Genomic DNA, 15,267 nt, shown 5'->3' with positions numbered 1-15,267 from the left:
AAAATGCAATTACAGTGGTGTGAAAAAGTGTTTGCCCCCTTCCTGATTTCAAATGTTTTGCATGTTTGCAACTTGAATGTTTTAGATCATCAAACTAATTTAAATATTAGTAAAAGATAAAACAAGTGAACACAACATGCAGTTTTTAAATGAAGGTTATTATTATTGAGGGAAAACAAAATCGAGAACTACATGGCCATGTGTGAAAAAGTGTTTGCCCCCTAAATCTATTTCTCATCACTTAACTGTCTTTAACGTATCGTATCGTTGGTAAATCGCATCGGCTTTAATTATCGATGTGCACATGTCCACTGTTTATGTGTTCAGTTTCCCACAGTAAATCTGGGGTTCTCTAGATTTAGAGAGAGAGAGTGTGTGTGTGTGTGTGTGTGTGTGCGTGTGTGCGTGCGCGTGTGTGTGCGTGCGTGTGCGTGCGTGTGCGTGCGTGTGCGTGCGTGTGTGTGTGTGTGTGTGTGTGTGTGTGCGTGCATGCATGCGTGTGTGTTTTCCCAGGCCCTCTCCAAGCTCTTTTTTTTTTTTTATTACCCACATTTTCCTGTGTATGTCCTGCACACTGCCCTGTTTACATTGCCACTTCGTGACATGATAAATGTTGTTCTAATTTCTGCTGTGACAGGATGTGGAACGCATCGTGCAGAGGGCGCTGAGCCTCCACAGGGCCGACGGGATCGGAATGGCAGACTACGCGCTGGAGTCTTCGGGTAGCGCATTAATCCTTCTATTGGGGTTAAGGGTCTGTCTGTGTGTGAGTCTGAGACATTTACAAAAAAAAAGAGTTCTCCTCTTTTACACATGGACTATTCTCTGTGTTCAGATTAATAGATTTATATACACTTTAAAACACATTTGCGATGAAATTGTGTTATGAAATTCGACACACTGAGCGAACTGTGGAGGTTCGAGGCTTTGGAAGCCAAACGAACCCGAATGCAGATTTGTCTGCAATTTCATACATAAAACTAATGAAAACGAGCAAATGTTTATGTGGGCTCGGAGCTTATCTACATTACAAAGCTAGCGTGAAAGCCACAGAGCTTAAAGGTCAAGGGCTGAACATCCAGCACGCCGGCTAGTTTCAAGATTAGCGTGAACGTGAAACGTGAGTCTTTACGAAATGATATCAGGTTTTTTTCCCGCAGGACCTGATTTTAGACACACACGGGTGAGAAAAAAGAATTGAACGCACACAAGTGAACTAGACAAAACAAAGCAAAAGAAGGTTTCAAATGTTACACACTGAGAGAATTTATCTCTTTTTGCTTGATTTGATTTGTCTGTTGAGTTGCTGCTTAATATTGATGTGGTTTTAAGTTCCCGTGTGTGTGTATGTGTGTGTGTGTGTGTGTGTGTGTATGTGTATGTGTGTGTGTGTGTGTGTGTGTGTGTGTGTGTGTGTGTGTGTGTGTAGGTGCCAGTGTGGTGAACACTCGCTGCTCGGAGACGTATCACACCAGGTCAGCGTGCATCAGCCTGTTCGGATTTCCTCTGTGGTATCCCTCAGAGAGTCCTCGCACTGTCATACAGGTCTGTCTCACACACACACACACACACACACACACACACACACACACACATAGGGTTGCAGAATTCTGGGAATTTTCAAGAATTTAAATTTTCCATGGGAATAAATGGGGAATTTACAAAATGGCAGGTGAGTCTAAAACAACATCAATTTAATCAGAAAAAAATGCTGCAGGTTAATTTCGGATAAAACAAGCAGATTTAATGCAGTTTGAGTTGAATTTCTACGTGCACATTCGTCAATCACGTGCACACAGCACACACTCCTACTGCAGGGTTACTGAGGCCACCCCCCCTACATGCACTGTGCCTCCCTCCATCACACATCAATTCTTGACTCCTGCACTCAAAATAATGTCGAAAAAAATGTCCATATTTGTTGAGTTTTCACATAAATTGTATAAATATGACATACTTTTAAGCTTAAAACTTTCCGTGTGCTGCGTGTACGTGAATGTGCAACATTATGCTAATAAGCACCCACTGTTTTATCGACAATTTACGAGGCTTCCTCGCTTGAGCTGCGATGCCAGGTTTCTGTTATCATACCCAAGAACAGTTCTGGTCAAAGGTTAACACATTTAAAATAAAAGGAGTCTCTAATATTCATTATGCCTGCATTTATTTAAACAAAAATACAGAGCAAAGCAGTAATATTGTGAAATATATATAAAGATAGAGCTACTATTGTTCTACTTAGAATTTAAATGTGTTTGTTTGCATGTGTGTCACCTTATGACCAAACAAAATGTTTCTATTACAATTTATTTACATTTCCCCAAATTTCTAATGAATTCCTGTAAATCCCTATACATTTCTAGTAGATTTCCAAAATTCCCCAGATGAAGTTCCTGTGGAAATTTTTATTCAATACACACATTCAGAATCCAGAAAAAGTCAAGCTGAGTCTGTGAGTCTGTGAGTGTGTGTGTGTGTGTGTGTGTGTGTGTGTGTGTGTGTGTGTGTGTGTGTGTGTGTGTGTGACCACAGCCCGAGCTGTACCCCGGGAAGTGTTGGCCGTTTCGTGGTTCCGAAGGCTTCCTCGTCATCGCCCTGTCTCACCCTGTACAAATCACTCACGTCTCCCTGGAGCACCTGCCCCGGGTTCTCTCCCCCACCGGGCACATCGACAGCGCACCCAGAGACTTCGCCGTTTATGTGAGTCCCCACAAACGAAAGAGTTCTGAAAAAGTACCAGGTTTTTTGTTCGGGTTGTTAAATTTAACACGCGCCGGTTTTCTAGGGGATGACTAACGAGGAGAACGTGGACGGGACGCTTCTCGGAACGTTCGATTATGACCAGGATGCAGAACCCATCCAGACCTTCGCAGTGCAGGTGAGGAAAGAGTGAAAAAGTTCTGGTCCAGAAATTAATGATAGGATTCACGTTTGCTTTTTACTTTTACGTTTCCATTTTTGCCATTTGGAAGATCCAGAACGTCTTACATTTGATCTCATTTATAAAACTGAGCAGCTATGAGGTTAGGCTCCTTGCTGAGGGGTCCAGGAGCAGCAGCTTGGTATCGCTGGGATTTGAACTCACAACCTTTAGATCCAAACCATTAATCGAACACTTCCCACTACCAAAATTTTTAACATCCTGTTCCACATTTGCTGTTATTATTTCCTCCACTCTTCTGGGAAGATGTTTCACTAGATTTTGGAGCATTCTTGTGAAGACTTTTGTTCATTAGCTGAATAACAAGCAGGTCAGTAATACAGATGTGGATGTAAGTGAGGTGAGGAGGCCTGGGGTGCAGTCAGAATAAAAAAAAATTCACTCCTATAGCAGAAGATCTTCCACTCCAACCCTTATCAAGCAGATGTTCATCTAGCTAGCTTTGTGTACAGAGGCATTATCATGCAGGAACAGGTTCTCCAACTATATTAATCCACAACAACAAATTTTCAGGAGAAACTGCACCCATATTGTCCAAACATTTTGTCGATTAAAACAGTGTTACAGTCTAACGAGTGAAATATTGAACGATATTCATTGTGCTGAATATTTAGACTTGGGTTGTGTTTTTTCAGAACTTTCAGAGTGAGGCGTTTGAGCTGGTGGAGCTGAGGATTCTCAGTAACTGGGGTCACCCTGAGTACACCTGTGTGTATCGCTTTCGGGTCCACGGCCAACCTGCATCCCTCTAAAGACAGGAATGGACATGGAAGGAAGGAAGGAAGGAAGGATAGAGCTTGACCTATCTATGCAAAAAAAAAAAAAAAAGGGGTGGAGTGTGATGGAGAGATATCAAGACTTTCCAAGATATTCTTCCATAACACAACACACAAACACACACCTGCCAAGTATAAATACAGGGTTTCAGTTCTGTAGGTGTTAACAATCATATAAATAGGTTTGGAAAAACTCGTAAAAAAAGATATACAAAAATAAAAATAATTTATCAGACCTTTTGCACTATTTGCTAGCTAACTCCGAAGGAATGTACTGTTTTGTTTATTTAAATTCGAACACCTACTGATTAGCACTAAGTCACTAGCACAAAGCTAATCAGAGGATTCGTTATCAACAGTATTAGCATTTTCGAATTCTCTTGCTAGAAATACGGCTAGCTCTTAAAAAAAGTTTTATAGTTCAAGTTTGTATATATTTGTGTAATAAATGAGCTGCCTGTTTAAACAATTTCTAGAGAGAAAATTTACAGCACGTTTAAGTACAAATTGAATGTGATTAACATTTTAGCGAGAGAATATATTTTTCTCTTAGAAGTACAGTAAGGAAAAAACGAATTAATCACAGAAAATAATCAGCGACCTTGTGTGGAGTTACGTAAATTTATTTAACAAAAACATATCTTGCTTTTTTCTTTTTACATTTATATTCACATCCAACATAATGGAACATTATTTAATTTCAGTTATCATGAGTTTCAACCCACATAAATCGGCATCCATTTGAATGTCCCTACATTTCATTTCCAATGAGAACCTACAATTTCTTCCCCCGTTCACTCCATAGTGCAGCATAGCCATTTTGTATTGTCTCAGTTCTCATTGGACGAATTATGATCCCAGCTTTTGTGCTAAATATAATTATTTCTTGTAACACATTGCTTATACACAACACATAGTGACTACTTCAACTTAAAATATTTTTTAAGACTTTTTTTTCTTCTTTTTTTTGCTGTGTTGATATTTCATGTTACAAATTTCGAATGATGCACAGCTTCAGGCTCAACTTAACAAAATACATTGAAAAAACAAGGTCACTAGCTAGAATTTAGTCAGTAATAAGTTCAAATAATTTCAGCATTTAAGCGATAAGTTATAATAGTGTGTAGAATTCATGCACATACAGTTTACAGGGTAGATTTCATGTTGTATATTGTTATACAAGTTTTGATTTGCTGGTACGTTTGAATGTTTTTAGTTTGCTTCTCAAGCTACTTATTTTATTTCAACGTTCTTCTAGTCAGAAGAGATGCTAAGCTTACTGAGTAGTTCCTTTAACTAGGTTGTGTGTCTGATTTCATACATAATATTATTATATATAATTAGCAATGCTTTGATCAAAAACATATTATAGCTTATATACGAGGTAAAATTAAAAATATTTAATTGTCGAATACGAGCATATCTTTGCATTTTTACGCAAAGTGTTGTTTCCGACTTATTTTTATTTAGAGGCAGGACTTTCCCTATAATGATGTAATAACTTTAGAGATACTGATTCCTCATCTAATAACCCTGAAACTTGAATATTTAAAAACATAAATTCCTCACAGCTCATGAAGACAGTTGATAATTCCTAGGACTACCAATCAGTATTCGCTTTAATAACTTCATATAGGTCCATCATTAGGAAAACAATACAACAAAAGTTGCTTTATTTATAATCAGCATTCAGGGTGTGTATGCAATTTAAAGTTATTCAAAGCTAGTTTTGAAGCACGTGGATTTGACCTCATTACTGTTGTTCTTGATCGAATGAATTTCTGCTGAATCAGCTGACTTGAGATTTGACTCACGCTGTATTGTAAGTGGGCATGGCTAGGAGAAGTGCACTGTAATTGTAATTGTATTGTAATGATGCGGTTTTATTCATTCGTTCATCTGGACTCTCCTGCTGGGTTGGGGAAACATTTAAATGCTTATTATAAGCATTTATATCCAAAGTTCCCTTTAACTTACGAAAACGAAAGATGCTGTGTGGAAATAGATTTCTATACATTTCGGCTTCTAGCTTTTTTATTTTTTCCTTTCACAATGACAAATTCATTTCATTAGACTAAGTGAAGGATTAGCAAATGATTGTGTAGTTAAAGGTAATATCAACATTTTTATTTAAGGTTTTTATTGTCATCTTAAAAATGTCTCTAATATTTAAAAGAAAAATCCAACATTAGATTAATATTGGATAAATATTATATAATATATAATAAATTTCAGTCACTGCATCTGTCCAGTCAATGAATTTATTTTTCTTTATTCTGAGGAATATTCATTTATTCTATAAATCCTATATATATCAGAATTAGGTTTCTACGATGCTAAACTTTTTTTTCGTCAATGGCTCTGTAGCTCTCCTCCTGAAGAGTATTTTCTGTGCCCCACAGCTCAAATGTCTGCCGGTGTCTGGCCAGAACAGGAGTTCTGATGAGCTTGAGGTAAGCTAGGGCTTTCTCCTTAAAAATCGGCGTCCTTAAGGTGAACAACACAAAGATCTGGACGCCCTTTAGGACAGAGAAGAAGGCACACGACAGGTTTATTTTAGTACATTTGTAAAGAACTTTTGTAAACTCAATCTGAAAAAAAATAAAATAAAAGAAGCAAAGTGATGGCATGCTATAAAAGGAGGATGGAGTTAGAATTAACGTGTCGCTGCAGTAGCTGATGCTCTGCGATGGCTGAGCTGCATTATTGGGAGCGTCTTTGACCATTAAGGCATTTCTTTGCCTTTTATGAAAATGTAAGGGCAGGGCTAGCTTTTTCAACTTTTGTACATACATTTTACGTTCATCCCAGCCTTATAAAAATCACGACAATTCAACGCTGGGGTAAAACCCAGGTGTTTTTTTTGCACAGTAAGATGAAATAAATGCACCCACCTGCGTGGTGTTACAGAGGCAGAAGGCGAAGCTGAGGATGGTGTGCATGATGGGTTTTGTTTCCAGGAGCATCAAGTAGCCAATGACCCAGGACAGTCCAAGCACCACGGCTATGGACACGCAGCTAAGCATTTTGTTGCGTAAAGGTGTGACCTGTGAACTATGAACAACCGTCATGTTATAACTACCTTGATAGCCGCATAATGTTATATTTAGTTACACACACACACACACACCTGTTGAGGTTTGGGTTGGTCCTGCAGGTGACGTATGAGAAGTAACAGACTATTGCAATGTTAAAGAAGAGCATGACAGCAGCGGGGAGCAGGAAACCCCACAGCATGGGCTTCAACATGTCAAACCTGTCATTCTGATCCAATGCAGCTAGCCAACACCTACACACACACACACACACACACACAATGCTGAGGATTGAGCCGCCAAGAAGGAAGAAAACAGGAAAACCAAGGAGGAGGTTTATGGATATGGTGAGGTAAGGCATCTGTAATGTACTAGTGTGACGTGCTCACTCACATCGCCTTCTGTCTGTAGTTTAAAGGATTTTTGGCCCGGTACGTGATTCCCAACGTGATTCCAACGACCAATGCAGGAAGACCTGGAGAAAGAGATAAGGAATTCAAACCTCCCAAGTCCTTCAGCTCTGTCTGAAAGTCCTCAGCATGATTTAGTACGCATGAACAGGTTCTGTTCTCTCACCCCAGCCCACTACGCTTGACAAGATGCCGAAGTATCGTGGCGGCCTCGCGATGGTGTTTTTGATCAGGAGGAAGATGTGCGCGGCGTACAGCATGTTCCAGGTGAACGTCGCCAACAGGAAGTAGTGGAGAAGAGCGGTAAACATCGTGCACGGCCCGTCGTCCGGATCCAGGGGAAAATCGGACTCAGGAATGACGTTCTCCTCTACAGTATACTCAATGGGAGGCGAGTTTTGAATGCCGAAGATGAAGAGAAGGTAGACAATGACCATGGAGACGCAGATGCTGACCATCAGTAGGGTAGGACTGGATCTCCTTGATTTTCTGAGGGTTGGGAATAAATAATTAGCACTATGCACCTTGTGACATTCGATTTTATTTTTATATTTTCATATATGCATTAATTCCACTTTCCTGGTCAGGATCTGGAATATCCCCGTGATGACCAAACCCGTGACAGACAGAGCGCAGCCGATTATACTGATCATGCTTAAAGCCTCGATGACTTCAGGGTTTGATTGGAAACTCTGCAAAGAACCACACACTTTATAGACCACGAGGAACACAAGCTTTAGATTCGACACTGTGAAGTTTACAGTTTAGCGAGACTACTGGGACACCTGACGTTTCCAACCATACGTCGTTTCTTTGCCAAACTGACACATTTGGAGGCCTACAATTATATAGGACGTCTCTGGATGCTCTAGCATGATATTTTCCTTTCACTTAAACTAGGAGAACCATAAAGATATACTTAACATGGTGTAGAGTGGAAGATCTCCTTCTATAGCAAACCTATAATGAATTTGAACACTGACTGCACCTCAGGCCTCCTCACTTCATCTACATCAGTACCTGAATCTCCACAAAATCGAGTGGAACATCTACCCAGAGGAGTGGAGCTTAATAGAACCGTGAATATGTTCACATCTTATGTTCAGGTGTTCACAAAACATATTTACATGAGCGCTAATATAAAGACATGCTCGCGTCTTACCATCAACATGGCGAAATTTACGAAGTTTTTGTTGCCGATACATTTGCAGGTCCGTCTCCCGTAAACCGAGACCTTTTTTTCGCATCCTTCTGTACTCCAGTCTTTCTTCCTGTAGTCCCAAAACACGCACGCGAAATCACGGACCCTTATAACAGACCTGTTCTGCAAAGATTTACCACACGCGTCGAGGTTAAGGAAGTTTGAAAGGTTTCTGAACTGATTCTAAATGATTTATTGTCGTAGATGTCTCGTACCTGGTCCATCACAGTGAAATTAACATAGTCGAGGACATTTTCTTTATCAATGTGTCCCATGAAGACTCTTCTTCTGAAGACCGAAGAAGGGTGGAAGACCTGGGATCTGAAGAACAGATCGTTATTGTACAGCACCAAGCCGACGCCGGTGCCTTCGCTCTCTGTGTGTAAGGAAAAGCAGAGAGAACAATCATGGAAAATTGAAGCATGCTGTGGATGCATGAGTACACTGGAGTGTTGGCTTACAATTAGCACCAAGCGTTTAGCACTCAATCTGTGAGAAACTCTAATGTTCTATAAATAATTATTAATGTTCTGATTTATTAATAGAACGATATTAATGAGTCAAACACTGATTTCGATTACAATTATCGTGAACCCAAAAACTTCTTTTCAACTACTTTGAAATAAATCGCGTAAATGAGGTCACGTGTGTGGTGGCGAGTTCCAGTCTGGAGTTTCTTCATTGTTTATTCCTCTCTAAAACCGACGCTGAACTGTATGTCTGTGATCAGTAGATTCCAATTAAGACGAGTTCAAAACAGAGCTTGTTTGAAAGACACTGATTGCTGAGTGTTTGACCAGTTACCTTTTTATCCGCTCATAAATTAAAAGGATGACCGATTTTGCTAAATGTAGTCGAGTAAGTACAAATAAGTGCAATATTTGACTTTGAAATGTAGTGAAGTTACAGTCTTATCAAATGGAAATATATTAAGCGAGAAGTTATTCCTTGCCCCCTGTTGCCACTGGCTAAATAATTTATGACCCTACAATTTATATTCAATTTGATTTGATTCAATATTCATTGTTATGTAGTTGAACTGAATTACATACAAGGCACACAAACCAAATAAATCACATTTCCCCAGCATTGTCTCGTGCACAGTGAACCTCATGGATTCATCGCAATCGATTCAGGAACCACTGCTGTGAAACTTGCTACCTGTTGTAAGCTTGACGTTGACCTGGAAATCGATGGGAAACTGCTCATCAAGAGCATCGAAGCTGGTGTTCAGCTTTATGTTGTTGGCTGACAGGATGCCTGAGGACGTTGTTTTCTCTGAAGGTACACTTTGTTGGTCGGTATTATTTAAAGCTGCAGAAAGGATTTCAAAAGAGTACAACAATGACATGAGAAAATTGCAGAAAACAATTTCATATCGGAGAGAATAAAAAAAACAGCATATAAGCCTGGTTTGTAGTTGTATTGACGTAGTTGTTACTATAGTAACGATGACTGTTTAATATAAACCTGCCACAGCTGCTTTTTTTTTTTTTTTGAGAGAGAGAATTTTATATTTAAAAAAAAAAAAAAAACCACACCAAATGGAAAAGGAAAATGGATCAATAAGGGATGTTTAAGTGCTGTAATTTGTGCTTGATGTTGTGTAAACGGATACAGAGTTGAGCAGAGGGCAAAGAGAGTGTGAGATGTTCTCCAACCACAAAAACCTGAATACAGGGTCATTTGGATTTCGGAACTTTGGGACAGGCGGAGCGATTGGATGGCGATGTTGGGCTGTACAATGTTGACCAATTCTTTATTGTTCTGCATTACGGAAAACAACGGCAACAAATGGGTGAGACTGTGGAGACATGAATAAACACACACACACACACACACACACACACACACACACACACACACACACACAAGGAAACGGATGGAGGGTTTAGCAGTACATTGACCAGAGTTACACATTCTGAGCATGTATACTTACAACATGTTTAAAAAAAAGTTATATTTTCCACAATTAAAGTTATGTAAAGTCCACAGGAAAACTAGTTTGTTTACACATTTACACCACAATCACTCCCTTAATAGTCTCTTGTTTATTCCACCTTCTAAATTTAGGGCGAGAAACGACGCTCGCAAAAAACATTTAACATTTATCTCGTTCCACAAGATGCCCAGTGAACATTTGTAATAATTTAGTGCTAACAGCAAATTCGGGTAGATTACGTTTCACCTCAGTAACCCTCAGTTCGTTATATAATGAATGAAATCAATACTTGTTGATGGGATCAGTAGTGATGTCATCAAACTGCTCCACACGAGTGTTAAGAAGCTGGCTGACTGTAATGATGGCTGGGAGGTGAATATCCTGACAGCGGATGAAAAAATTTATACTGAAGTAAAACCTGAGGTAAATTCGATGTAAAATCTGAGGTAAAAATCTAATAAAATTTACCTGTTTGTAGTCGTTGGTCTTGAGCAGTTCGGTGACTATTTTTGCTGCGGTGCTGATGTTGTCCGTGGTCAGCTTGTCTGGTATAGATGTAAGGATTTGGGCGTTGGAGGCTAATCGTTGCTTGGCCGCAGGTGTGGCATTTGAAAGCTACAGACAAATCAATCAACAAACAAAAGTTAAAAACATAAAAAAAAGAAAACCTGTATATATCTGTGTTCAGTTGGTAATTGACTGACGTCGGTATTGATGGTGTTAAGGTTCAGGCTACAGTCGAGCTCTTGAAGTACCATGAAAGTTCCGTTCCGGCACCAAGCGGTTGCCCTTGGAAATCCGGCTACGTGTTCCAAACCAAACACAGAGAGGAACATAAATTAAGCTGAAATAAAGTGCTGATAATAATATTAATAATAATAATAATAATAATAATAATAATAATAATAATAATAATAATAATAACTGTAGGCAGCAATTAAGGGCCAAAGACATTCTAGTCCTCATTCAACAGAGGAAGACCCGAAGCCATTGGTAGCATCAGTGCTTGTTTAAATGGTGAGGAACCAAATATAATCCAAACTCTAACTTCTCTAGATGATTCAGACATTTCAAAACATAATGAAATCAGTTAGAACCGTTGCAGTAAAGACTTTTTTCCACTGAGGTTCTTTACCATTAGTGTTTCCTGGAGTGCACTTTTCTTTGGAATATCCTGCATTCCCAATAATCGTCTTTGGAAACGTGAAGCTCTGAACGATTTGTTCAGGACAGAAGTTTGCTGCGAATAAAGACAAACTGTAAAACATGCAGCACGGTACGATTTTTTTAAATTCATTAAAAACTAATAAATGTACATTGGGTGTACACGTATTCGTAGCGAACCGTTTCGGTACAGGACTTTCAGTACGGTGCACCAAATGCAATCCTTTTTTTGCGTTCGGAACGTAGTTACAATCTGAGTTTCCTCACGAAAATATTTAGTGGCAGACGGGAAGATTGTTTGTTCTCTGCCTCCCACTTTGAGCGCAGTGTCCCTGCGACGACTCGATCTGTCCCGCGAATACAGTCAAATCAATGCTGCTTCCTGTCATTGCGACAGTCTAGCGATATGGACTCTGCGTTTTATGTCCAGCTTCAAGGAAAAAAGCCTGACAGTCCCACATTATTGAGTAATAAATAAATTGAATGAATAGTCAATAATTTTGTGTTCCTTAAATGCAGACATTTGTTCAAGTATGCTGAAATAAGTGGAGCAGTTAAGTAGAACTTGTCTGAAAATGTAATATTAAATGAAAAAAAAATCGGGGGAGTGGTGGCTCCAGCGGTTAAGGCGCTGGGTTGCCGATCGGAAGGTCTGGGGTTCAAGCCCCGGTATCGCCAGGCTGCCACTCTTGGGCCCTTAACCCTCTATGCTCCGGGGGTCCCTTACGAGGGAAATATCAAGGTCCGTGACGTCGGAGTGACGTGGGGCCGCCTTCCCGTGGGCTCACCACCTGCAGGAGGGACCGTAAGGGACGGTGCTGTGAGGATTGGGCAGCAGTCGAAGGCGGGGGCCTGCTTAGACTGCTGCCCCCTGCGACCCGAATTACAGATAAGCGGGAGAAAATGAAAAAAATGATGAAATGATGAAAAAAAAATCCCCACTTATTTAATCAACTTAATTTGGGGCGATAATTTTTTAGATTTTGGTTTATTCGACATTATTTTTCTATATTTTATTTTTTATTTAAACCACGCATTTTATTTAAAATGTAAACCGTTGATGTTAATAATAATAATAATAATAATAATAATAATAATAATAAATAATAATTATAACACCGTTATATATGCACTGTTACATCCCTAATATTTACTAGTCTAAATAGGGCAGTTTTTAAGGTTAAGATTTTTATAGCATTTTCAACAATGGACATTGTTCTAACAGAAATAAAAAGGTTGTACAATTTCGATGTGCCTATAAGTAACTGTTCACGCCACTTGTATTTCTAACTGACATTAATTACAATCCAAATCCATCCTCAGAGTTGCTCCTAAACCCTCCCAAAGATCTTTGCGATCACATACATCCTGTTGTGAAGACCCTTTGGCGCCTGAGGCTTTTGGTGTGGTAAAGCTACTGTGTGTGGAAAATGACGTACATAACTCGCAAAAAGCTCCGGTGAAGTCGTCAGGGCAGAGGCAGAATTCAATCGTTTCACGACCACCGTTTTGGCACTGCAGGGGCGTCAGCGTCGAGTTTGTCGCCACCGTGGTGCTGTTTCCCACTGCCATCACTGCATTTCCTAAAACTAAGAATGAACATGCAGTAAGCAGTCCAGGCCTTTCACACCTGTAGATCTGCCCCAGTGACATTATCTCCTTATAGTAACGCATTCCGTTTATCATCACAATGAAAAAAAAAAGGTTTTGAAAATTGGTTTGTCTACTTACAGATCGTTTATCACAATCCTGCGTTAACTGATGCTGATTTTGCGTGTTTACTGTATCGTACCGATTACGTACACGTTTATTTTCCTCGAGATTGTGCTAGCATTTTGGCGAAGAACTTATTACGGTGAAAGTCAGGTGTCCCAGTAATTATAGCCAATTGTGGATTACGAAGCTTAGCATGTAGCACGTCAATCAAACAACAAATTTTCCCAGTTTCATTTGTTTTTGTCGACTTAGCCGTCAGAATTTTATATGTAGGTGTTGTCGATGTGGCTGTGGGTCTGCTTTTCATCTCGTTCATCTCGAGGTGTAGGTGAGGGGGCGGAGCTAGCAGTCTTAAATTCAATTCTACTGAAAGCTCTGGTAAGTTTAGTTGAAATAAAGACTGCCTTTTCACACAGATGCGCTCTGTAACCCAGGCTAGAGTTCCAACTTTGCATATGGAAATTTTTCGAGAAATTGTTTACGTGCTGTACAAAGCGCACGCTACCAAGTCTAAAAAAAAGCAACATTGTTAGTTACATTGTAGTGTTTTTAAACAAAGCAGACTGATCTAAACAGATTAGGGTTTCTTTTCTGAGGACATTTAAAACAATCTTATTGACCATTATATACAGTACTTTGCACATGTTTTAGGCCCTCGTGAATCACAAGTAGAAGTTCCTTTTTTATTTTATCGATGAACAAAATGGAAAGTAAATTACCAAAATAGAAATCCAAATCAAATCAATATTTTAGTGTGACCACCCTTTGCCCCTCACTTGCACAGTTTTTAAAGGAAATTGCCAGGTAGTTCTTGGGCATCTAACAACAGATCTTCTATGGATGTAGGCTCCCTTAAATCCTTCTGTCTTTCTGAGGGCCAAAACTATTACTTCCAGGACTCCTCATTCTTCTCTAGAAGAAAACGCCTCCCTGATGGGACTGCGTAATGGATATGCACCTGCCTGTGTTTCTCAGCATTGAGGACACCTTTCATCCTAAACAAATCTGCCACTCCATTTGCAGAAATACAGCTCCAACTTTACATCAAACCTCCACCATGCTTCACTGTTGCCTGCAGACACTCGTTACTGTACCGCTGTCCAGCGCTTCCGCAAACGACTTGTGTTTCGCCAAATATTTCAAACAGTCAGGGTTTGAATATCTCTTGAAAAACCTGGACATTCTTGATGTATCATTTAATAATCCCGATTATTTCCTTTTATTTACACTAAACAATCTGGAAAAGTTCAAGTGGGGATGAGTGTTCTGTATATAAGGTGCCGTAGGTATACAAAACATTTGCAACTATAGTGCCGTTATAGTGTAGTTTAGATCATATGGATCTGCAGATTTATAACTTGCTGGGGTTTTAAAAAGTCAAAATATTACATCACTAACTGCCTATTTATTAGTGCAATTCAGAAAATGCTCCAAAAGCTTTTTTTTTTTAGCTTAAAAGTTTTCAGCTTGTTTAGATTTGTATTTTTTTTGCATTTAACAAAACCTCATCTACTTTTTAGTTGTAATTCTATAAAGGAATATGACTTACCTAAAGCTAGAACAAGCAAGCAGAGGTCCATGATCCTCAACACTGAGCCACGGTTGGACGTCCAACACCGTTTCATAGGGACATCAAATGTAAGGACGTCTCTTGTATCCTATTTGCATTTATTTTTCTTTTGTGGCAGAGGTGTACGCCTGAGATGATTGTGCTTTTTATGTTTGTGTACGGGAAGCCGCAGTTTGGGATTTGAATAGATGTCAAGATTTCTGTCGAAAACGAAACTCGAAATGGCAACGCTTTATAATGAGCAGTTGGTTTATTTATGAAGAATAGATTGATGTTTTTATTTAACCCAGCCATTAGGGGGGCACAAGCCAGTGTACTCTTAGTGCCGGTCCCAAGCCCGGGTAAATGGGGAGGGTTGCGTTAGGAAGGGCATCCAGCGTAAAACATGTGCCAAATCAAATATGCGGATCACAAATGAGAATTTCATACCGGATCGGTCGAGGCCCGGGTTAACAACGACCGCCACAGGTATCGTTAGCCGACAGGGTACCGGTGGAAATTGGGCTACTGTT

The 15,267-nt window shown here is 39.6% G+C and overlaps 2 protein-coding genes across 7 annotated transcripts in view; one reads left to right on the top strand and one right to left on the bottom strand.

Moving 5' to 3' along the window:
- LOC310730672 (SUN domain-containing protein 2-like) overlaps positions 1 to 5,960 on the top strand; it is a 49,451-nt gene extending 43,491 nt beyond the window's left edge. For 4 of the 5 annotated variants that reach the window (XM_083549734.1, XM_083549733.1, XM_083549732.1 and 1 more), the window contains 5 exons: positions 638 to 722; positions 1,430 to 1,545; positions 2,533 to 2,700; positions 2,786 to 2,878; positions 3,577 to 5,960. In XM_083549734.1, the coding sequence (XP_083405860.1) occupies positions 638 to 722; positions 1,430 to 1,545; positions 2,533 to 2,700; positions 2,786 to 2,878; positions 3,577 to 3,693 (579 nt within the window). In that variant the 3' untranslated portion in view covers positions 3,694 to 5,960. The remainder of the gene's footprint in view (positions 1 to 637; positions 723 to 1,429; positions 1,546 to 2,532; positions 2,701 to 2,785; positions 2,879 to 3,576) is intronic. The other variant, XR_014534896.1, reaches the window with a different exon arrangement.
- Positions 5,961 to 5,964: 4 nt separating this feature from the next.
- Positions 5,965 to 15,034, bottom strand: adgrg7.1 (adhesion G protein-coupled receptor G7, tandem duplicate 1). 2 transcript variants are annotated; one of them, XM_083549729.1, is made up of 16 exons: positions 14,735 to 15,034; positions 12,909 to 13,058; positions 11,441 to 11,545; positions 11,010 to 11,107; positions 10,774 to 10,920; positions 10,595 to 10,686; positions 10,034 to 10,167; positions 9,525 to 9,677; positions 8,579 to 8,739; positions 8,325 to 8,486; positions 7,745 to 7,854; positions 7,329 to 7,654; positions 7,146 to 7,227; positions 6,848 to 7,006; positions 6,612 to 6,771; positions 5,965 to 6,236 (listed from the first exon to the last, which is right to left on the bottom strand). In XM_083549729.1, the coding sequence occupies exons 1-16, from the start codon at positions 14,808 to 14,810 to the stop codon at positions 6,054 to 6,056; spliced, it is 2,298 nt and encodes a 765-aa protein (XP_083405855.1). In that variant the 5' UTR covers positions 14,811 to 15,034; the 3' UTR covers positions 5,965 to 6,053. The 2 variants fall into 2 exon arrangements, with proteins under 2 accessions (XP_083405855.1, XP_083405856.1); XM_083549730.1 differs by having other exon boundaries at positions 12,909 to 13,052.
- Between the last annotated feature and the right edge of the window lie 233 nt (positions 15,035 to 15,267).

Source organism: Silurus aristotelis (genome assembly GCF_946808225.1).
Source record: "Silurus aristotelis genome assembly, chromosome: 9".
NCBI classification, from domain to species: Eukaryota; Metazoa; Chordata; class Actinopteri; order Siluriformes; family Siluridae; genus Silurus; species Silurus aristotelis.
Note: the sequence above shows the minus strand (reverse complement) of the source record. Positions and strands in the feature narration are given on the sequence as shown.